General features: G+C 49.2%; 1 protein-coding gene and 1 pseudogene across 1 annotated transcript; both read left to right on the top strand.

Annotated features, from left to right (window-relative positions):
- The first annotated feature begins 17,386 nt into the window (after window positions 1-17,386).
- LOC146027247 (histone H2A type 2-B-like) lies at window positions 17,387-17,778 on the top strand (annotated as a pseudogene).
- Window positions 17,779-17,867: 89 nt separating this feature from the next.
- LOC146027246 (histone H2A type 1-like) lies at window positions 17,868-18,260 on the top strand. Its single transcript, XM_083158193.1, has one exon. The coding sequence runs from the start codon at window positions 17,868-17,870 to the stop codon at window positions 18,258-18,260; it is 393 nt and encodes a 130-aa protein (XP_083014319.1).
- The last annotated feature ends 5,967 nt before the right edge of the window (window positions 18,261-24,227 follow it).

Here is a 24,227-nt window from a genome sequence, read left to right as displayed (position 1 = left end):
ACATACTACATGGAAAGCCTGATTTTGGCCCTCTACCCTTTACTCTGTCGAACACCTCACAGTCATACTGCTCCTTCTCAATCCAAACCCACCCATGACTAAGCTCTGAGAAGCATGTCACGCGCTGCACCAATCACAATTCGGCAAACAAAGTTCAGTGTCTGTTATATGATGGAGCCTGGCAGGGGAGTTACACAACTCTCAGGAATGCTCAGTACATTTGTGCAATCAAGCATGGCTTGCCTGCTGATGGTCTGCTCCAGAAATCATTGTCAGAATGCCAGTTAGGGGAAGCTGCAGCACTAACCCACTCCCATGCTCAAAAGCATTACTAAGACCAAATCAACACACAATTATGGTGCAAAACATACATGCAGTCCGCAGGGGGTGGTTAGCTAGAGGAGAGCCCAGGGGCACTGACCACTTGTTACTCCAGTCTAAGCCACGCCTGTCCATACTCCATTTATGCCATACTGAATCTAGTTTACAAAGATCATTCACCAGTAAACTCTACTCACCTATATGAGGCTACAGATTGTATGCTTGCAGCAGGGACATGAAACACTTACATTAGCAAGTCATCCCTTTCTTCCAGGATACAGATTAACTACACAGGTTCAGTGGCACTTAAAATCGATATGAAAGACATCCTCACAACCTGTGTCATTAATATGTGTCCTGGATGAAAGGGATGGTTTGCCCACCCTATCTAACCCCAAAGTGTGTCTGTTGCTATCCCGTTTGTTTTGTCACTTTATAGTATTGTAAAAATCAATTGAATCACCAGTGCTACATAGCAAATAGTAAATGCCAAACGGAAAAATTAATCCTTATGTATACATACCAATTCCGGCCGCCTGGACGACCTCACAGGCCTCCACCTCCTCCTCAGGGGCCTCCAATGCTCCCACCTCGTCCTCCCCTTGGATGACCTCCTCCTCGGGTGGCAGCGCCTCCACAGCCCACCCCTCCTCATCCTCCACTTCTTGGGCCCCCTCCTCCGGCCTCCCTTCCTGAGGAAGCTCCTCCAGGGCCACCTCTGCCTCCTCCTCCTCCATTTCCTGGGCCCCCTCCTCCGGGCTCCCTTCCTGCGGAAGCTCGTCCTGGGCCACCTCTGCCTCCTCCCGGGCCTGTCTTGCTCGATCACGTGCTGTGTATGGGAAAAATAAAAAAGTGGCAATTAGTGGTAATTACTATTAAGCCTTATCAAGCTATAAATGCAAAGGTTATAAGTACAGATAATTGTACAGGCAAACAGCTCCTTAGTGGCCTTTACAAAACACAGCCTGTAACATGGCAGGTATGCTGTGACATTTGGGCCATTGTAAGCATCACAAGCATTAATCCTCCCCAATAACATATTTTATGACCATTACAGGGTGTCAAACAGGAAGTAGCACTCATATATTGTATGCCATGTTTAACTCATGATCAGGCTGGTGACCTTAGTGGATTAAATAATGTCAGGTTAGCAATCATGTCCAAATCCCCATTTACTCTCGAAATACTCACATCTAGCAATGCTGGCCCTTATTTGTTGCAGCTTTTCTGGCTCCCTGCGCCTCAGGTCGGACCACCGCCGCTCCAGCTGAGCGATGGTCCGCCGCACCTGGGTGCGTGCGAATATATGGTAATAAATGGGCCCGCCCGCCCCAGCCTGGTCTCCATAACGGAGACCAGTGTTCTCAGCTCCGCTGTTGAGAATGGGGCTGCTCTCCCATAGGCCGCCATCTTAGCAATGGCACAAATCAAACAATCATGTGCTGTCATTGGTTGATCAGAGTAATATTTGGTATTAACTTTATTGTTCATTTTTACACTAACAGCGTGTATGCGCCCGAACAGACGGCTAACCCATTGCATCGCACACCCATCCTAAACAGACAGTGTAAAATAAGATGGAAACACATTATATATAATCTATACCATTCACCAAACATGGGTATAAGCAACAGGTGAAATAGTCTGCATCACTAGACACTTACACCTAACTCCACAAGGTACTAAACAGCTATTTTATAATGAAAGCTATGCAGCAGAAACATAGCAAATAGTGGCAGACCTTTTAAAAAAATTAGGCCATGCTGCCATGTGTACACTTACCTTCTACTGGCCCCTACTACAGAGGTGGAATGAAAAGTAGCTAGCATCCAGCCTGAATTTGGAGTGCTTTCACATGTGATTTGGATGCTAGCACTGATTACTTGTGGCTAAGTGGTGGACTGGATTTACATATGGAATGGGTAGTGTCAGTTGTACTACATACCAAACAAGTGCACAGTACAGATGTACATTCAAATATACATTTCATGTGTGACCTCAGTTTTATTTTGTCATTGGTGTTGGAATCTGCATTTCGCTACTAAATCAGACTTACTCAGTTTGCCAGGTTTTTGAGAAATATTTTTCCACACCAAGGGGCGTCCCCTATGCGCCGCACGGTTGACGCTGGCGTACGGAACGCGGCCGTACGGAACGCAGGTTGCAGCTGATTAACGCCAGTTACAGAAATAGTATTTAAAGTGGTCCTAGAAAGGCAAACAGTTGTTGCAAACATGGCTGGCTCAGAGTCAGAGGAAGAACAGGTGGTGCAGAATCTCTTGTCCCGCATGGAGGCCAACACCACCTATGTCCCCCTCAACCCAGAGCAGCCAGATGGGCCATCAACATCAGGCCAATCAGCATCTGGCCCATCCTCAGCATCAGCAGAATCATTGGGAACACAGCAGGTGGCTTCCCAACAGAGTAGCCAGCCCAGCACTTCAAGTACAGCAACCGGTGGCCGTGGCCGTGGCAGTGCCAGTGGCAGTGGCGGTGCCAGTGGCCGTGCCCGTGGCCGCAGTCGGGCAACAGAGGAACCAACCACAAGAAACATGGCATATGAACCGCAGTAGCTTGACATCCTGGTGACCCGGGCACGTGATTTGATAGAGTGCCCAGCGGTAAAGTTGACACACACAAGGAGATGGAAGATCTGGGAGGAGATAACGGCGGAGATTAATGCAGTGGCTCCACAAGTTCGTGAGGCGGAGCACGTTAAGAAGAGGCAAGTACATGTGTGTTACATTTGAGCAGTACAAGTCCAGTAATGTTTACATTAAATATTAGATGGAGTTGGTCAATGGGTGGTCACGTTGCTTGGAGGCACAGACATGTTTGCCATGACATTGAATTGATAGTTATTGGAGGGTGACTGTTGTTGTATCTTCTAAGGGTTGGATTTAAAAATGAATATAATGTAAGTTTGGTGTCAGTAGGCACATGTTTTATTATGTTTCAGATTGCAATGGGTGCTACAGCAAACATGAGGAGTTACATGTATTAATATGTACACTTTGATTGCAGGTGGCACGACTTCAAAGGAAACCTCAAGAAGAAATTGACCCAGCGGTGGGAACACAGCCACACCTCTGGGGCTGGCCCCATGCCTGGCAAGCTGAAGCTCACCCCCCTGGAAGAGATGGCACAGTGCTGCATTGCAGTGGAGGAGGTCCGGGGGGTGAGCACCATAGACAGCGAGTCCCCAGCGGAAGTGATGGCTTCTACGCTTGAAGGTAATTATTTGCCAGGCCATAAGTAGATGTTTTGAATTTGGCATGGAATGTGTGGTAATTGGTATTTTCTCGTTCAACAGCATCCCCACCGCTTGGTCAAGATTCTCTTGAGGAGGTTGTGGAGTCTGTGCCACCTGGCCCCAGTAGCAGGCCCGTGCAGCAGCAGCCGGAAATGTCCGCGGCTGAATTGTCCACGTGGGGCCGTGTGCTAGAAAGTATTGTGCAGCAGGGAGACTCGGCATCAGAGCGGGTGCGTAGGGCCGAGGAGGTGCTGCAGGGTTTGACCACCAGCCAGCAGAGTATTGCTGCCAGCCTGCAGGCTATTGCTGCTAGCCTGCAGGTGCTGGCTGATCAAGCCCTGCGGCAAAATGAACTCCTCCTCCACCATAATGAACTTATGGTGGAGCTAGTTACCACCAATAGGGTCCTAATGTCACCCGCTTCTGGTGCATTACCACCATCATCACTCCCTGCTGCCAGAGGGGGAAGAACATCCACCCCCTCCCCAGCATGTGCTCCACGTGACCCACCATCTGACTGTGGCCGTGGGCGAGGCCGAAGAGCTGCTGCACGTGGCAAGGAGCCTGCCAGGGGCAAACGTGCCCGCAAATGAACTTGTGTCCCCATTAATCTCCACCGTTATGTCTTCCCAAATCTTCCATTGAGCTGTGTGTGTCAGCATCCTGTGTCAAAATCCGTGCCGAGGGTCACCACATTTGCCAGCGGTTCAAATGTCATGTTTGGTTCCCCTGTTGCCCTGTTTCGGCTAGCATTACTGTGTGCTGTACTTGAAGTGTTGGTGCTGTACTTTTGTTGTGAAGCCACCTGATGTGTTCCTAATGATTCTGCTGTGGCTATTTATTATATCTTATTTCCTTTTAGTCCTGTTATGGTACCATTTGTTTTGTGATGTTTTTGACATTTTTGGTAAAGTTGCTTTAATAAATGTTATTTGGGCCCCACAAATGTCTGTATTAATTGATACATGCAGAAGTGACATGTGTATTAGTATTATTAATTTTAAGTTGTGTGGATTATTTGCTGTGTAAAAGTGTGTGACAAGTGCAGCATGTAATGTTCCCTTTAAGCTGCAATGCTTCCAATTGTAGCAGTGAGAAGCGTGTAATTAACAAGTAATGAGTAAAGTAGGTGATTGTATTGTGTTCAGCTGACATTGGTTGAGGTGCGTCCGTCCTGATTAGGCGTTCCGATTGCCTAGCGCATTACCGAGTGGTGTCCGCAAAGCAATGCTAGCCTTTTGGACACCGCACATTTCTACCCTTTTTGTTCGCGTGCATTCGGCGTGCTGTCCGAATGCACGCCTACCAAAATATGTGTACTCCCCCGTGTCCGCCCATGTTTCCGCCCAGTTTAGCCCACTTTGAAACTACGCCCCTGTGTCATTCCGCATGACGCCCATAACACACCCATATTGGCCGAATGATTGCGGTGCACATTTCTGTACGGTATTAGTGAGAACAAGTACGGAGACCATGCTTGGCACATGCGCATAGCGTTCCCCACGCATGCGCAGACGGCTAAAAAACGCGATCTGAAAGAATTCGGGAAAGTACGCACCGATCAGAATAAGGGCCTAAGTCACAACGAGACTGGGTGGAGAATTTGCCAATTGCAGATTTTGCCTATAATAATGGTTGGCATGCTGCCACCAAAGTGTCTCCTTTCTTTTGTATCTACGGCCTCCATCCTAGGACTAATTTCTTCCTGTTTGTTGCACGCAGCGGGCGTGCAGCGGCGGTGACGGGGCGGCGGCATCCCACGGCCGCACGTCCTCCCCGTCACAACGCCAGGCGGCCAGGTTGCCTAGCAACCGCAGACGCTCTGGCGGCCGGGCGCAGGAGGAATTCGTCAGCACGGCGCCTAGCAACCCGGGACGCCGGGGAGCTCAGGCAGCCGGATGCTGCAGTTCCGTTGCCTGGCAACGGTGGACGCCGCCGGGGACAGCGACGGAAGCCTCCGGATTAGCAGATACAGGGGAGGAAGTCCTCCTGTGATTACAGCTGCCTCTCGTTCGGCTGGGCGGGCTGGGCTGTAATTACTCCTTTATAAGGAGGCCAGCCCAGCATACCCCTGCCGGTTATAGCACCTGTCACAGTGGTTTCCGGTCTCCCTGCTGCTCAGTATTTGCTGTGTCCTGTCCTGTCAGTTCCCAGTCTGGGACCCTCCTCTGGTCCGCGTGAGTACCCCTTTTTGGGGGGCCTGCTTTATTCTTTGGCATTCGTTTCCCAGCCCTGGGATTATCCTTAGTTTTGGGGGCATCCTCTGTAGTTCTTAAGAGGTGCCCTGGGCCTTCGTCCCAGTTCAGTTCTCCTTGTAGGGGTCGTTCTGTCGTCACCCCCTTTGTATCTTCCGTGTGGTGTGCCTTTTTGTGTGGTGTATTTTTGGTGTATGCGACTCGGTCGCTGGTGGTTAGCGACTAGGTCGCTGGCGCTTGCAGCATAGCCAGGTTGGCAAGTTGCCTTTTGGTTAAAATATCAGTTAGGTCCCGTAGCTAGATCTCCTTTTGGCTGTACCCTTAGGAGGTCCCGGTTCCTTGTACCATCATAACTCCTGGCTGCACCGGAGCCAGGGCGGGCTTAACTCGCCCTTCCAAACGTGGCGGCTACAGGCGAAGCCTAGCTCCTGCAGGAACCGGTTACCTGGCTTTGGGGGTCAACAGAGGTAGAGTAGGGTTTCGCTGTGGCTGTCCTAAACAGCAGTCACGGCTGCGGGTTAACTCCCGAAACCATAACATTATAACCGGCCCTAAAAAACATAGTCAAAGAGGGAGGGTTTAGTATTAGGGGATTATTCTGTTAGAATTGTCCGCCTCATGCCTCTCTGCTTTTAGCCTCTTATCATGAATCCTACTCCATCTAATCCAGCCCAGGCCTTTGCCAACCAGCTACAGAACCTTACCCAGATGGTGCAGGATCTGTCCTTACGGGTAAAGTCCCAAGAAGAGCTGGCTCAGGGTCCCTCAGTTCCGGCTCCCGAGCCTAAGATGAGCCTCCCGGACCGATTTTCCGGTAATCGGAAAGATTTCTTTAATTTTAAAGAAAACTGTAAGCTTTATTTTCGTCTCAGGCCTAGGTCATCAGGTTCCGTGCAGCAACAGGTGGGATTGATCATATCATTGCTGCAGGGGGATCCACAAACCTGGGCCTTCGGGCTTAAACCCGACGATCCGGCCCTTCGATCAGTAGATGCCTTTTTAAAATCCTTAGGGTTACTATATGACGACCCTGATAGAGAGGCCTCAGCAGAAAGTCACCTGCGGGCCTTAAAACAAGGAAGGAATCCGGCGGAGGCATATTGCACGGAATTCCGCCGATGGTCCAATCACTGCGGTTGGAACGACCCGGCATTGCGCAGTCAGTTCAGGCAGGGATTGTCGGAGGTAATCAAGGATAGCCTGATTCAATACCCCTCTCCCGATACTCTTGATAAGCTTATGGAGCTATCCATAAAGATTGACCGTCGCCTTCGGGAACGAAAGTCAGAGAGAAGTTCTACTCTCCGACCCACCTCTCTCGGTTACGTGCCATCCGAAGAGGAAGAAGAGCCCATGCAGATAGGGGCCTTCCGAATTACTCCAGACGAGAGAGCCCGCAGGATGTCAGCAGGGCTTTGTCTCTATTGCGGCAGCAAGGGACATGTTCTGCGTACTTGCCCGAACAAACCGGGAAACGCACGGACCAAGTGAATTGTGAGAGGGTTCATCTTGGTCTCCAGCTTATTTCCTCTCGTAATGCATTATTGGTACCAGCATGTCTTAAAGTAGATAACACTGAACACCCCGTATCCATTTTTATTGATAGCGGGGCGGCTGGAAATTTTTTGGATATTTCTTTTGCTTCTAGGCTGGGAATTCCCCAGTTAGACCTGGATAGAATGCTCATTATGCGGGGTCTGGATGGCGGCCCTCTTCCCAGTGGAACTATCACAAGCCAGACTCCACCATTGCTACTTCGTGTGGGAATTTTTCATGAGGAGACTATCTCCTTTTTCCTAACCTCTTGCTCCCTGGTCCCGGTGGTTCTAGGATACCCCTGGCTCAAGAACCACAATCCACATATTGATTGGCAAGCAGGAGAGATTATACGTTGGGGCGATCAGTGTTTTGGGTCCTGCGTTAACTGCCCCATTCGGGCGGCGGCAGTTACCTTGGAGGGGATTCCTCCCAGTTATTTAGATTTTGCCGACGTATTCTCCAAAGGACAGGCAGAGGTATTACCGCCTCACCGTCCATACGACTGTGCCATCGAACTTCTGCCAGAGGTACAATACCCGAAAGCCAGACTCTATTCATTGTCTGGTCCCGAGACTCGTTCCATGAACGAGTACATTCAAGAGAATCTGAATAGAGGGTTCATCAGACCATCTAAATCCCCTCTAAGCGCGGGGTTCTTCTTTGTTTCTAAAAAAGATGGGTCTTTAAGGCCCTGTATTGATTACAGGGCCCTCAATAAAATCACCGTGAAAAACACTTATCCCTTACCATTGATCTCGGTTCTCTTTGACCAGTTGCGCTCCGCCAAGATATTTTCCAAGATTGATCTTCGGGGAGCGTACAACCTCATACGTATTAGAGCCGGGGACGAGTGGAAGACAGCCTTTACTACCCAAACAGGGCACTACGAGTATCTTGTGATGCCCTTTGGATTATCCAATGCACCTGCTGTCTTCCAGGACTTTATCAACGATGTCCTCAGGGACTTTTTAGGGAGGTTTGCGGTCGTCTACTTGGACGATATTATGATTTATTCTAGTACCCTGGAGGAGCATCGCGCCCAGGTACGTCAAGTCCTGCAAAAACTCCGCGAAAATCATCTTTTCGCCAAACTGGAGAAGTGTGAATTCGAAGTGCCCGAGATATCCTTTTTAGGGTATATTATTTCTTCAGACGGTTTTCGCATGGAACCCAAAAAATTGCAGGCAGTCTTGGAATGGGTTCGTCCCTCCAATTTAAAGGCCATCCAGCGATTCTTAGGATTCGCAAATTATTACAGATGATTTATCCGGTCTTTTTCCGATGTAGTCGCTCCCATCGTGGCCCTCACAAAGAAGGGAGCGGATCCTTTCAATTGGACCCCGCAAGCGGAGCGGGCGTTTGTGGCACTAAAAGATGCTTTTGTGACAGCTCCCATCCTCAGACACCCAGATCCAGAGCAACCCTTTATCATTGAGGTTGACGCCTCGGAGGTAGGAGCAGGTGCTGTGCTATCTCAGAAGGGCTCCAATCCCTCATTCCTCTTCCCATGTGCCTACATGTCCAGAAAATTCTCATCGGCAGAGGCCAACTACGATGTGGGTAATCGGGAGTTGCTGGCCATTAAGTGGGCCTTTGAGGAGTGGAGACACTGGTTGGAGGGAGCTAGCCACCAGACATTGGTCATTACCGACCATAAAAACCTGCAATATCTGGAGTCTGCCAAGCGTTTAAATGCCCGACAAGCCCGGTGGGCATTATTTTTTACACGCTTTAATTTTCTTATCTCTTATAGGCCAGGATCAAAGAACATTCGTGCGGATGCCCTTTCCCGCAGTTTTATACCCAGACAAGAATCAAGGGTTTCCCCAGTGCCTATCCTTCCACCATCTGTTATACATTCTGGTCTTACCCAGACCTTGAAGGATTCACTTCTCAGGGTTCAAGATGGGGCGCCCAGTCAGAAACCCGATGGGTGTCTGTTTGTTCCACAGGCCTTGAGAAGAGAAGTGTTGGCAGAATTTCATGAGAGTAGGATTGCAGGACATCAGGGAGTCAAAAAGACTTCGGAACTCCTCTCTCGCAGCGTCTGGTGGCCCGACATGGCTAGTGACACGAGGGACTTTGTCTTGTCATGCCCGGTATGTGCGAGGCATAAAATTCCCAGGATAACTCCGACGGGGCAATTGGTTCCATTGGCCATTCCGTCCAGACCATGGTCACATATTGCCATGGATTTTGTGGTTGATTTGCCCATGTCTCACGGGTTCCAGGTTATCTGGGTAGTCATTGACCGCTTCAGTAAAATGGCTCACTTTGTCCCATTGCCACAATTACCAACAGCTAGTGGTTTGGCCAAATTGTTCCTTCTCCATATCTTTAGGCTCCATGGTTTGCCTTCTGACATCGTGTCGGATCGAGGCCCTCAGTTTATTGCACGTTTTTGGAAGCACTTTTGTGCGGCACTTAAGATTAAACTGAGTCTAACCTCAGCCTACCATCCCCAATCCAATGGGGTAACGGAACGACTTAATCAGTCCTTGAAGCAGTATCTGCGCATGTTTGTTTCTAAGACTCAGAATGATTGGGCAGACTTTCTTCCCGTCGCGGAGTTTTCCTATAACAACGCGTATCATTCCTCTTCAAAGATGTCTCCGTTCTTCACTGTTTATGGGGTTCATCCCAAGGCTAATGCACTAGGCCCAGAGGGTCGTATTGTCGCTTCTTCAACCACGGCCCGGCTCAGAGAGATATGGAGGCAAGTTCACTTAGCCCTCAAAGGAGCTGCCTTTCGGGAAAAAGTCTTTTCCGATCGTTCGAGACGGCCGTGCAATTTTAAGGTGGGTGATAGGGTGTGGTTATCGACCCGTAACATTAAACTTCGACAAGTGTCCGCCAAGTTTGGCCCGAAGTTTATTGGTCCATACACCATTATAAGGAGGGTCAACCCAGTAGCCTTTCGACTTCTTATCCCCAAATCTCTTAAAATTGCCAATACCTTCCATTCCTCGTTACTCAAACCAGCCATCTGCTCCAAGAAGTTTCCTCGGAGGTTGGTGCAGGGTAGATCACCAGTGGATGTCCATGGTCACTCTGAATTTTTGGTGGAAAAAATCTTGGACTGCAAGGTGGTACGCGGGTCTCTCCGCTTTCTAGTCCATTGGAAAGGATATGGGCCGGAAGAAAGGTCTTGGGTCTCGGACAGAGATCTGCATGCCCCAAGACTCAAAGCAGAGTTCTTTCGGGAATTTCCCGATAAAGCTGCTTATAGGGGTTTGTTAACCCCTCCTCGAGGGGGGGTACTGTTGCACGCAGCGGGCGTGCAGCGGCGGTGACGGGGCGGCGGCATCCCACGGCCGCACGTCCTCCCCGTCACAACGCCAGGCGGCCAGGTTGCCTAGCAACCGCAGACGCTCTGGCGGCCGGGCGCAGGAGGAATTCGTCAGCACGGCGCCTAGCAACCCGGGACGCCGGGGAGCTCAGGCAGCCGGATGCTGCAGTTCCGTTGCCTGGCAACGGTGGACGCCGCCGGGGACAGCGACGGAAGCCTCCGGATTAGCAGATACAGGGGAGGAAGTCCTCCTGTGATTACAGCTGCCTCTCGTTCGGCTGGGCGGGCTGGGCTGTAATTACTCCTTTATAAGGAGGCCAGCCCAGCATACCCCTGCCGGTTATAGCACCTGTCACAGTGGTTTCCGGTCTCCCTGCTGCTCAGTATTTGCTGTGTCCTGTCCTGTCAGTTCCCAGTCTGGGACCCTCCTCTGGTCCGCGTGAGTACCCCTTTTTGGGGGGCCTGCTTTATTCTTTGGCATTCGTTTCCCAGCCCTGGGATTATCCTTAGTTTTGGGGGCATCCTCTGTAGTTCTTAAGAGGTGCCCTGGGCCTTCGTCCCAGTTCAGTTCTCCTTGTAGGGGTCGTTCTGTCGTCACCCCCTTTGTATCTTCCGTGTGGTGTGCCTTTTTGTGTGGTGTATTTTTGGTGTATGCGACTCGGTCGCTGGTGGTTAGCGACTAGGTCGCTGGCGCTTGCAGCATAGCCAGGTTGGCAAGTTGCCTTTTGGTTAAAATATCAGTTAGGTCCCGTAGCTAGATCTCCTTTTGGCTGTACCCTTAGGAGGTCCCGGTTCCTTGTACCATCATAACTCCTGGCTGCACCGGAGCCAGGGCGGGCTTAACTCGCCCTTCCAAACGTGGCGGCTACAGGCGAAGCCTAGCTCCTGCAGGAACCGGTTACCTGGCTTTGGGGGTCAACAGAGGTAGAGTAGGGTTTCGCTGTGGCTGTCCTAAACAGCAGTCACGGCTGCGGGTTAACTCCCGAAACCATAACACTGTTCCCGCCAGAACAGGTAATTCTAGGTGGGTGACTAGTAAGAGAAGGGTCTGGGCCGGGTTTCATAGGGCTCTCCTCTCTGCGACCGTGGCAGCAAAACATTTTTCTGATCGTCACAGGATGCCGTGTACATTTAAACCCGGAGACTGGGTCTGGTTATCCATCAAAAATAGAACACTTTATCAAGTCTCACAGAAATTAGGTCCCCGTTTCATTGGACCATACAGAATCCTGAACAAAATTAATCCAGTTACTTTCAGACTCCGTCTTACCAAGTCTCTTAGGATTAATAACGTTTTTCATTCTTCATTGCTCAAACCTGCAGTGCGGCCAATTTCTTGCAGACCAGCCCCTATTATTTGTCAGGGACACAAAGAGTTCATTGTAGACAGGATTATTGGCTCCAAATTAGTTTGGAACCAGGTTTTCTTTTTGGTTCATTGGAAGGGTTACGGTCCTGAGGAAGATCCTAGGTACCCGATAAGGGTCTCCACGCGCCTTCTTTGAAGAGAAAAATTTTCAAGCAGTTCCCTGATACTCCTGGTGTTAGAGCTTTGTCGACCTCTCCTCAAGGGGGTACTGTTAGGCGCCGCTGAATGTCTTAGCAAACTCCGGGGGCGGCTCTGTCACAGGATAGCACTGGAGCTGCCGGACGTCAGGGCGGAAGCGTCGGGCATTGCTTAGCAATGGCCCGAACTTCTGCCCTTCGCATTGTGGCTGACGTCACCAGCCGGCGGGGCGCAAGTTTTGAATAAATAGCCGGCGTCTATTTGGGAACAGATGCTGGTTATAGCTCCTTGTCCTGCTCATCAGCTTGGTAGTGTTCCTGGATCCCTTCTCCTCCTACGTGTCGGTTCTATCGGATCCTGCTGTTTGAGTCTCTTCAGCTTGCTCCAATGTCACTGCAAATAAGTCAGGGGTTCACCCTGCCAGTTTACCCTTGTACTTTGCAGTATTGTTATTTCTATATTCCACCACTGTGCATTGTTGCGCCCACACTGTGTAGTTGTACCACCATATATACCAGTGTACTTGTTTATTCTTTTACCCCCCTGGAGCCTCTGGGGGTTCCCCGTCCCATGTGTGGGCTTTAGGTAGCTTTCCCCTTGCCGTCCCTCTGCCTTGGCGGACGCGTTGTCTGCCATAAGACCTGATGTCATTGGGGTTGGAGCCGGCGTAACCAGCTCCTTCGAACACGGCTATTATAGGTGAAGCCTAGCCCCGCACGCATTCGCTAACTGCAGCCAGAGGCAATGGAGTCAGGGTGTTGGTTCGGGGATATTCCCAGAGTCCTAACAGAATACATGCCATGGATAAGCTTATTAGAGGTAACACTTTTTTGAAGGACCAGATGTGGATTTTCTTCTGACTGAAATAAATTTTGACTCCTGGTTTGAAAAAGCCGCCCAGTGTGTGGTGAAACGTGTTCACTAAGGATCACCTCCATCACTCGCCTAACACCTCCACATCGCCAAAGCCTTGATCTCCCCCTGATTACAGTGCACAGACACCTGTCGGACGCTGTGGCAGAGCGCCGCACGGAGTGTACAGAGGACTACCAGCTGCGATGGCTTACATAGAGCAATTCACCCTGCTGACTTCAGAGCAGAGGGTCAGTCGAGGCAGCGGGACGGAGCGGAAGCTGAGGCTCCACACACACTGCCTAATAGGTGTGAGCCCTGTTAAGTGGTAAGAGACTTATACCACGCTAATAATTGAATTGTGCCGCAAGGTTCATGACTTTGTTTGAAAAGGAATTCATCATCTAATTCCAACTGGTGTTTATGCAATATTACCCTCATTAAGACATTGCAATTCAGATTGGATTTGCCAATGTGTACATCCATCACTCAATTGGATGGTCCTCAGTCCAAGAGAGACCAAGTTTACAATTAAGGAGCTACTAAGCCGGTCTTATATAAAAAGCTAAGACCCACTTCTAAAACAGCTTAAGGCTATTTGCAATATAAGAATATTTTTAACATTGGGCCCATTGTGTGTTTAAATATACATTGACCGTATTTGATTGCTTTTTTTATTGTATGTACTGTTGTTTAAGTGTTATTTTAATAAATTGTAAGTTCTTGTGCACCTTTGAGCGCCCCACGTTTTTCCTCTTTTCCCTGTATTTTTGTGGAGGCTAGCAATCCTCCTACGTGGTGGCTGCAGGGTAACAAGCTACACCACTGTAGACTCTAGTGCCAAAGACAAATCTTTCAATCACTAGAAAAAAATTTACACTGTATAAGAATGTTTATTTTATTTTATTGGAGAATATTTTTTCCCAACAGTCTGGTTGTGTGATGGATTCACATTTAGAGCCCACATCCAGAGCCGAATTTCCCATTAAGCACGTGAGGCACGTGCCTAGGGGCGGCACTTGTTTGGGGGCGGCACTTGGATGCCTGTGATGGTACTATCAGCCCAAAGTGTACCAATAACTGCAAAATATCTACTGTACTGTACCGTATTCCATCTTAAATAGAGTGTAAATGATAAGACATGCAGATACTGCCCCTGTAAACTGTCCTACTTAGTAATATGTATACATAATAAAAGGACGTCACAGTTATTGGCTTTTTTTAATAAATCCATTATATTGGCTATTATCAAATGAGGGCTTATAAGTAATCAATAAAAATAATATAATTAGACAGGGGGTGGCGTTATTGTTGTGCCTAGGGGCGCCGTCATCCCTAAATCCGCCCCTGCCCACATACACAGTTTTTCATACACATACACATATTCTCCAAAGAGAAAAATATTTTTTTACAATAAAGACAGGATACTTTTCTATTAAAGGTACACAGACATCATCATTCTATTTTGGCAAGGTAATAATAAGGAATTTGTCACTCTGATCGAGTACATTAACAAAATTACATTACAAATAAATGTAAAATATAGTATTTCTGGATATCCTAATTGAAATGTGTGACAGCTAATTGATAATTATTTATATTAAACCAACTGATCAGAATAATCTTTTGTTAGCAAGTAGCCATCATCCCATAGCAGCCAAAAAGAGTGCCTTTTCCCCACATGCTTATTAATGTTGACTTCCAAGTTCTCTGCAGGGATTGAGAACATTGCAAACAAATTTAAAGAATGAGGGCAGCTAAAAATGGGATAACATAGAAAGATTTGAACCCTCAACATTAGAGGACCGCCGAATTGCTATGGCCAATTGTTCAAGGTGATAAGGATTTCAGGGCTTTAAAACATTCTAGGAGATGACTTGCATAAATCATGATAAAAATGTACATTATTGGATTATGCGTTCTGACATTACCGATTTGATTGTTCCTCTTTGATGCAAGAAAAACTGGAACTGGATCAGGAAATTATTTTTGTCATCCACATACAGGCTGATTCAGACATGCTTTATCTCAGGGGTTGGCCGGACTTTTGCAACCTGGTATCTAATTTTTGTTCACTTACTGGTGATCTATCAGCATCAATATGCTGAAACCTAATGCAAAATTTACTAATGATATCACTTGCACTGCATGGTGTTAGTTGGCATAATCAGGATGGTATGTACGTATTCCTAACCATAAGCAGGTGCCAAAAATAGCCTTAATAATTATGAACACACAAAATTAAAGGTACTTGTGTATTATCATGGCGCCCGAATTTACTACGTATGCAAACGTAGTGAAATGGTATGGCATGCAATGCGATGCGATGCGATTTTGACGCTTATAATGGCATTTAATGTACTACAGCATTAAATTACATATAATGTCATTTATTAATGCCTCCCCCCCCCCCCCCAGTATCGCCGTGATCCCGAAGCGTGGCGAGCGGACGTGTATTATATTACATGTACAGTATTGCGCGTCCGCTCGCCACGCTTCTGGCACAGTGGCTTGCTGCGCTCACCACACTATGTAGAATCAACTCCACACCGATGTGGATAGTGGGGGTATGAAAAGGTCGGTCGGACGCGTACCGCCGCCCCTCGTGGGGCTTGCTGCGCTCGCCACGCTTCGGGATGACATGGATAGTGAGGGGGGGGGACCAAAATATTATTGTCATTTTACCATTAAATGCCATTATTCTAGGTTCCATCAGAACCGCTATCTCATCGCATGCCATACAATAATGGCATGCGATGCAATGCGATTTTTTATCGCATTCTATCTTTTTAATGGATTCACTGACACAGAGCAGTGAATACATTACATAGGAAAATCGCATCGCCTGCCATACAATATGCAATGCGATTTCACTACCCTGAATAGCCCTCTATGCAAATGGAGTAGTGGGCGCCGTGATAATACACAAGTATCAAATAAAATTTCCTGGGGCCTGGATCAAACAAAATGCCACCACAGGGCCTGATTCATAGGTGGGCACTTTAATGATGTCTGCAGGGCTGCGAATAGAACACACACTGCATACATAAATACAGTATTCTCTCTCACACACACACACATAGATATCATACACACATACAAACACACACACCACATATACATACATACACAGCATACATAACACGCAGAAGACACACTGCATAGATACATATAGAACACACACCGCATACATTCATACATACATACACAGAACATATAGATATATACACTTACTGTGTACGATGCCTGCAGGCTGCACACAAACACACACTACAGCAAAAAGATGACCCGAGTCCCCCCCCCCCCCCCCCCCCACCACCACCACCACCACCACCACTATCCTGTCGGCGGACACACACTGTTCATCGCTGCACTGTCAGCACCAGCTCCAGTCCTCACACAAATCTGCTGTGGTGTGACATCACTCCGTGCCAGGCTACGGGCACTCATGCTGCCAACTACCCGGCAACTCTCCCGGCTTTCCTCTGTGCGCCTATCTCACAGGGTTGTGATTGGCTACCCTACATAAGTCCCTCCTGGCTCCTGATTGGCTGCTATTGTCTGGCGGCTATTACTGCTGCCGCATTTGTAATGGGTCAGTGCTATACGTGTCTCTGCCATCCTGGCCCCGATTCTATTGGGACTCAAGTACCCCTAGACAGCGGCCCTGGATGTTTGTGCAGTTGAGCAATTTTTTTCTACTTTGGATGCAGAAAGGCCTTCCTGTACATTCATGGAACTAAATATACAATGGTAGTTGAAGCTGCGTGCTGGATTGTTGGCATTAGTGGTGGTGACTGCGTACCATGGTTTATACTTTTAGAAGGGTGGTGGACACTCATTTTTTGTTCTATGAATAAAACTGCGGCACACATCAGGGTGTTCCATACAGCTGGACACAAGTTTCAACTATTTTCAAACAAAAAATGCCCACTGGACTACCGAGAGCTGGGCTTCTAAGACCCCAGTCCATTATAAAGATCTTGCTGGTCACCTCTTCTTTTTCATTGTTATGACTCTTATATTTGACTTGTGCTTGACACAATTTGAATGCATTTCAATAAATATTCATTTTTAAACAATATTCTGTTATAAGAGTGCCCCAGAATAGGGAAAGTAAGTATACAGTCAGTAAAGCGCTCCCCAATATCACCATGTGGAAAACACACACAAATAAAAGAATACTGTCCCTTTAAGGAGTTTCCTCAGTTTTCAAGTCGACATATATGAAATCTGTATAAAGAGATTTGGCTTTATGCAGCCCATAAAGCAAGCATTCGGCCAAGAAAAAAACACCACAAGTAAGTGCAGACTGTTTTACAAATGAAGCAGTATATAAATGCAGGTGTGCACTCACAAGCAAGCTGTTAATTATAGAGCACGCAGTAGAGTTTCTAATTTGAAGAAACGCGCCCATTGAACATTTTAGCATGTCTGGAAGAGGCAAACAAGGCGGCAAGACCCGGGCAAAGGCCAAGACTCGCTCATCTCGTGCCGGTCTACAGTTCCCGGTTGGTCGCGTTCACCGTCTGCTGAGAAAGGGAAATTATGCGGAGCGCGTGGGAGCCGGTGGTCCCGTCTATCTGGCCGCGGTGCTGGAATATCTGACAGCTGAGATTCTGGAGCTCGCCGGTAATGCTGCCCGCGACAACAAGAAGGCCCGCATCATCCCCGACACCTGCAGCTGGCTGTGCGCAACGACGAAGAGCTCAACAAGTTGCTGGGTGGAGTGACCATCGCCCAGGGAGGTGTACTGCCCAATATCCAGGCCGTGTTGCTGCCCAAGAAGACCGAGAGCCACAAGCCAGCCAAGAGCAAGTGATGTGACCGTCAGATGTTTTACCCGTTAGGCATTGTCTGCACGCAGTAGAGTTTCTAATTTGAAGAAACGCGCCCATTGAACATTTTAGCATGTCTGGAAGAGGCAAACAAGGCGGCAAGACCCGGGCAAAGGCCAAGACTCGCTCATCTCATGCCGGTCTACAGTTCCCGGTTGGACGCGTTCACCGTCTGCTGAGAAAGGGAAATTATGCGGAGCGTGTGGGAGCCGGTGCTCCCGTCTATCTGGCCGCGGTGCTGGAATATCTGACGGCTGAGATTCTGGAGCTCGCCGGTAACGCTGCCCGCGACAACAAGAAGACCTGCATCATCCCCCGCCACCTGCAGCTGGCTGTGCGCAACGACGAAGAGCTCAACAAGTTGCTGGGTGGAGTGACCATCGCCCAGGGAGGTGTACTGCCCAATATCCCGGCCGTGTTGCTGCCCAAGAAATCCGAGAGCCACAAGCCAGCAAAGAGCAAGTGATGTGACCGTCAAATGTGTGGCACCCGCAGTGCACGCTGGGTTGCTAGGCAACCGCAGCGTAGAAGAACCCCGACGCTGCACCCAAGGGGTTAATGACGGGCAGCAGAGGGCGCGAAACGGAGCCCCCGGTTTGAGGGACAGGAGGCAGGAGCCAATAGGAAGAAGGCGGGGAGGCAGAGGAAGAGAGCAGAGCGTGGGCGGAAGTGAGGACGGTGAGAGGAGAGGGAGACCGCGCATATGCAGCAGAGGACGGGGAGAGACGCCGCCGTGCTGAGGACGGCACCAGAGCCCCGGAGAAGTGGCGACAGGAGCCGAAGACGCCGGAGAGACGCGCCGGCGCAGAGGTCCCCCCCACTTGAATCCGCCCAGGGCAGGAGCGGCGCATCTGAGTGCGGCAACGCTGCAATAGCAGCGCCCACACTAGAGTGCCCCTGCACATGAGAGGAAGCCAGCACCAGCCTGACAGACGGCCGGAGGACCAGTCGAGATGGGCAGGAGCCTGCACCTTGGTCCAGTAACGCAGGTACTTTCCCTTACAAGGGCCCCAGGCTGGATCCCCAAGCTCCACTCCCTGCCACCAACGTCACTCTGTGCTAAAGACTAGGAGCCCACCCTCCATTCCCTGTCGCTAACATGATTCATGGCTACAGCCTCAGGGACTCCCTGAAAGACCCACTAGACCCTCTTTGCCCCCCTTCACCGTTGGCCTGTCTGCCGCGCTATGGAAGCGGATGCAAAGTACATTTAATTTGAATATTCCGCTGACAGTCAGGGAAACCCAGTCAGGAAAACTCCACAAGTCCCTGCATTACCCTGTCAGCTCTGGAAATACTGCCATCTTGTGGTTAAAAGTGATTATTACTGAGATTCCACTTTCCCTTGACTTTCCTTGCTGGATTATCCTTACTCATCAGGAAACACTTTCTGATGTTCACTCTGTGTTACATTGAATGTGCCTAGTTGGATGTCGTGCGATATGTTATAATGTGTCTGTCACCTGTAACGTTAAACAAACCGTAGATGTACACACTGGTTTTTAGAGTCTAGTGACATTTTGGAGTATAAAGCTATAAAGTGTTATTCGTTAAACAAGTCGTTATCATACCTTTGCAAATGTGGTACACGCTAAAATTAAGTAGTTGCATTAAATAAAACGCAAACAGTTGTACCTACTGAACGCCTTGCTTGAGTTCTTAGGTGGCGCGGTCCCTGCAGCCGACGAGAAGAAGAATCAGTGCGGAACCACGAGTATCCAGCAACTCAAGGTAAATTATACACCCCTGCCGTTGGCGTGTCACACTTGGCGTCACGAACAGGATAGGAGTCGGCTGAGAGAACAGTCAAGCAAGGAAGATGGAGCAACAAGCCGCACAACCGGCGGTACAAGCACCGGCGCAACTTGCTGCACCAGCACAAGGCGGAGAGATACCAGCACCCTGGGGTGAACAACAGGGACAAGCCGTTGCTGCACCAACCACCCCAATCACACTCCCGTACTATTTCGGGGCGTCATGGTTACCCAGCTACAGTGGAGACAAGAGGAAGGTGCTGGGAACCACATTCGAGGAATTCAAGAGGGGGATGGAGTCAACAAGCTTATTGTACACCCTACAAGAACAACAGAAGGTTCAGATACTGATAGGACAACTTACGGGATCTGCCCTCCGGGAGGTCAGGTCATGGGCACCCGAACACAGGATGACGGTAGCACAGATACTGAAGAAGTTATCCACCACCTTTGAGACGCGAAGTCTCCCAGAGTTAAAATTGAAGTTGTACGGAAGGAAGCAACGAGTGGGCGAGACGTTACGGGATTATGCCCTCAGCCTAATAGAATTAAGTAAGGCAATACAAGCCATCGACCCGGAAGAAATGAGGAACGTGGACGAGACACTAATAGTTCAGCTGATCGAAGGGGCCAGGCAAGAGAACATACGGGCACAACTGAGGTTGTTGCGAAGACAGATGGCGGGCGTAACCTACGCTGACTTCAAAGACGCTGCTCTTGGGGTAGTCGGGGCGCAAGAGGAAGAGGAGGAGGAATACCCCGAACTGTTAGGATTCCGTGAGCAACAGTACCCACGGAGAGCCTCCCCTACAAACCCAGAAGGCGCAAAGAAGAACGGAGACACGGTCATACAGGCTGCACAGAACCTGCCAGATGACCAGTTCAAAATGCTACAAAAACAAATCGAGAACCTCACAGTCGGCATGGCCGACATACAGAGGGAAATGCGCCAGCGACCCAGAACACCAACGTACAATGAGAGAGAACCCGAGTGGTGGGCCGAAAACCGCAGGGAAGCGGGTAACCGGTGGGACACCCCCAGAGAAAACGGCCGTCGGAGCACCGACCAATTTGATGGGCAAGGGGCCCCATCTGCAGACGGTGCCAGGAACCGGGCACGTGGAGCGAAATTGCTACCGTCCGGAGTCTTTAAACTTCAACGCCCTGAGGCCAGGGCCCGAACCTCGGGGAGAACACCGGGAGTAGACCCAGACCCGGAGGACTGGTGGGCCCAATACGTAGGACAGTGCCCGAGGACCAAGGTGTGGATCAACGGGATAGAGACAGTAGCCATGATCGACACCGGGTCGCAAGTATCGATGATACAATTACCCACTCTCCAAAAATATTGGGGAAAAGAAGTACCATTTAGACCACCCCCCACGCAGGTGAAAGTGGTTGCTGCCAACGGCCGAGAGGTCACCTGCAACGGGTACTGGGAAGCCGACCTGAAGATCGGACGAACGCACTTATCCAAACAGGGATATCTGGTGATCACCTGTGGGGAAGGAAAGGTTTCCCCCATCATCCTGGGCATGAACATCTTAAGACATTGCCCCGAAGAGCTGATGGCGACACTTAAGCAGGAACAGGTTAACCCGGATCAGGATGAGGAGGTAACCCTGCAACACATCATCTGCGTCCAGAGGAGTCAAGGGGTGAAGAAAGTGCTGGCCACACGGGCACAAGGAACTGTCAAGTGGTTTAACGTCCGAAGGGGATATGGCTTCATTAACCGAAATGACACAAAAGATGATGTTTTTGTCCACCGGACGGCCATCAAGAGAAACCACCCGCAGAAGTTCCTACACAGTGTCAAAGATGGCGAGACGGTGGAATTCGATGTGGTAGAAGGAGAAAAGGGTGCTCAAGCGATAGACATGACGGGCCCAGGTGGGGTACCAGTAAGAGGAAGCCGGTTTGATTCCGACAGGCGTCATGCCCGCAGGCGCTACCTCCGGTGCCGAAGTGGACATGGCACAGTAATGCCGATGCCCCCTCCCGCTTGCCTCTACACCCAGAGGGAGAGGTGGAGGATAACGGAGAGCAGATAGAGACACCCACTTTCACCAATCCAGTACCGTCCCGCTGGGAACCATGTGCACCCTGGGTGCAAGAACATCAGCCCAGATTGACTAACACGAGAGCCTTGGGCGACCAAAAGTTGGCGCAAAGTAGAGACCGCCAGAAGATTCACCCTGACCAGAATGCCCACGCTGACCGCATGCCTGTTGGTACCCCGGTGTTCAAAAGAAACAATCGTCACAAGAGTATATTTGATGCGAAGTGGGAGGGTGCCCACTCACAGCGGACCCATCACAACCGGATCAAACCGTATCCAACTCAAACCCCAGTTCTTTTCAAGTCGAGCAGCAAAGAAAGCCTGGACAACTGTAACTGTCAATCAAGGTTATTTTACAAAGAATTGAGTTTAACTGTTTGATTGTCCAAATATTATATATATATATATATATATATATATATATATATAGATATAGATATAGATATAGCCAACCACGAGTGCTGCGTGCACTCCCACGGACTCCCGAAAGTAAAACTCAGACACAGTGAACTGAAGTGCTGACGTTTCGGGATTTAATTCCCGTTTTCAAAGCAAACAAGCGGTGCAAGACAAATAAGAAGGTGAACACACTCACCTATATAGCTGAGAGAAGAGTCGCCCAGTTCTCCAGACGCCATCCATCGCCGCCCCGCCGGCGATGGACGGCGTCTGGAGAACTGGGCGACTCTTCTCTCAGCTATATAGGTGAGTGTGTTCACCTTCTTATTTGTCTTGCACCGCTTGTTTGCTTTGAAAACGGGAATTAAATCCCGAAACGTCAGCACTTCAGTTCACTGTGTCTGAGTTTTACTTTCGGGAGTCCGTGGGAGTGCACGCAGCACTCGTGGTTGGCTGTATGCTCTTTTTTCTGCGAGCACCCCGGCAGTTGTTTGGGAGATTTTGGAGTGCCGGTCCCTGGAGAGGCTAGATATAGATATATATACTTTCTTTCCAATGGACGCGGCGCTCCAGACCAATTTCAAAACGCAAAACGTGTAAATTTATTGAGAAATAGCAGCAACGTTTCAATACATGTGTATTCTCATCAGGCTCAGGAGCCTGATGATAATACATATTTATTGAAACGTTGCTGCTTTTTCTCAATAAATTAACACGTTTTGAATATGGTCTGGAGCGCCGCGTCCATTGGATCTTTCTACCATCAAGAATACGTGGGAGTGTTGAATGCCCTACCTGCACCACATGCAGATTTATGGAACCGGGTACCTACATAAAGAATCCTCATATGGGATATCGTCACCTTATAAGACACACATTGACATGCACGACCACCTATATTATCTATGTGATAATATGTCCATGTGGTCTAATGTATGTGGGCCAGACCATACGTGACTTAAGAACCAGGATGGCCTTACATAGGTCTTCTATCCGTGCAGCGTTGGAGAATAAGGAGTCCAAAGGCATCAACCAGCCCATGGCACGGCATTTCAAAGCATTGGGACATTCCCTGACCAGTATGCGGTGCAAAATCATTGACCACGTCCCCAACCCACAGAGCGGTGGAGACCGTCAGAAAAAAATTGTCTCAGTGTGAATCCAAATGGATTCACACTTTGAATACTGTTTCACCAAACGGACTAAATGAGAAGTTCACGTGGAACATTTTTCTGTAAATAAATCAATTACCAGCAGAATTTTTGCTTCAGTAGACTACCTGTAATGAACTTTTCAACTTTATATGGTTGACTGAAATATGGGGCGCCAAAGTTGGACATACACATGGCGATTTACTATGCATAATGTCCTTTATTGCTTTGGTTTTCCTGAAAAATTCAGCAGTAATAGAATATTACTCACTGTTGGGGATCGATGCTTGGGGTGTACCGGCGCACTGAGTGTTCCCTGATCGGACTAGCTTCAAAGCACTTTAATATAGTCTGACTCAAACTATACTAGTGTTAGTAGTCATAGGAAAAACTGGGGGTTAGTGCTGAGCTTTGTCCTGGTGTATGTGGAAATCAAACATGAATTGTGTCTGACACGGTGATACAATATAGCAATGCTTTTACTAAGAAATATCGTATATGAATAAAATACAGCGCTTGCTGTAGAATCTTTCGGGGTTGCGTGACAGAGTTGCCGGGCGGTGTTCGTGGGGGGTCTTGATTATAGATAATGTCTGTGATTCCTCAACGCGTTTCAGCTTCCAAAAGCCTTCTTCATGGAGGTTGAACCTCCATGAAGAAGGTTTTTGGAAGCTGAAACGCGTTGACAGTGGGTGTTGCTGCATATATATATATATATATATACTAGGTGATTCATCGCGCCCTCCGGGCGCTCTTCACACCGTTGTGAGGGGCTTCGCCCAATTAGAAGTAGAAATATATGTGAGAGCGGGTCCCCTGGGAGGCCTTGCTGAGAGCGGCAGGCAGCGGCTGGGAGGCAGCGTTTGTGTCTTACCTGGGAGCGTTAGGTGTGAGCGTCAGGCAGCGGGTCCCCTGGGCGGCAGGTAGCGGTGTCTGACTGGGAGGCAGCTGGGAGCGTCAGGCAGCGGGTCCCCTGGGCGGCAGGTAGCGGTGTCTGGCTGGGAGGCAGCTGGGAGCGTCAGGCAGCGGATCCCTTGGGCGGCAGGTAGCGGTGTCTGTGTGGGAGG

This window comes from Crinia signifera, chromosome 8, assembly GCF_055691185.1.
Source record: "Crinia signifera chromosome 8, ASM5569118v1, whole genome shotgun sequence".
NCBI lineage: Eukaryota > Metazoa > Chordata > Amphibia > Anura > Myobatrachidae > Crinia > Crinia signifera.
Note: the sequence above shows the minus strand (reverse complement) of the source record. Positions and strands in the feature narration are given on the sequence as shown.

Coding starts and splice junctions, on each gene's coding strand:
- LOC146027246 (XM_083158193.1), top strand. CDS start 17,868: ATGTCTGGAAGAGGCAAACAAGGCGGCAAGACCCGGGCAAAGGCCAAG.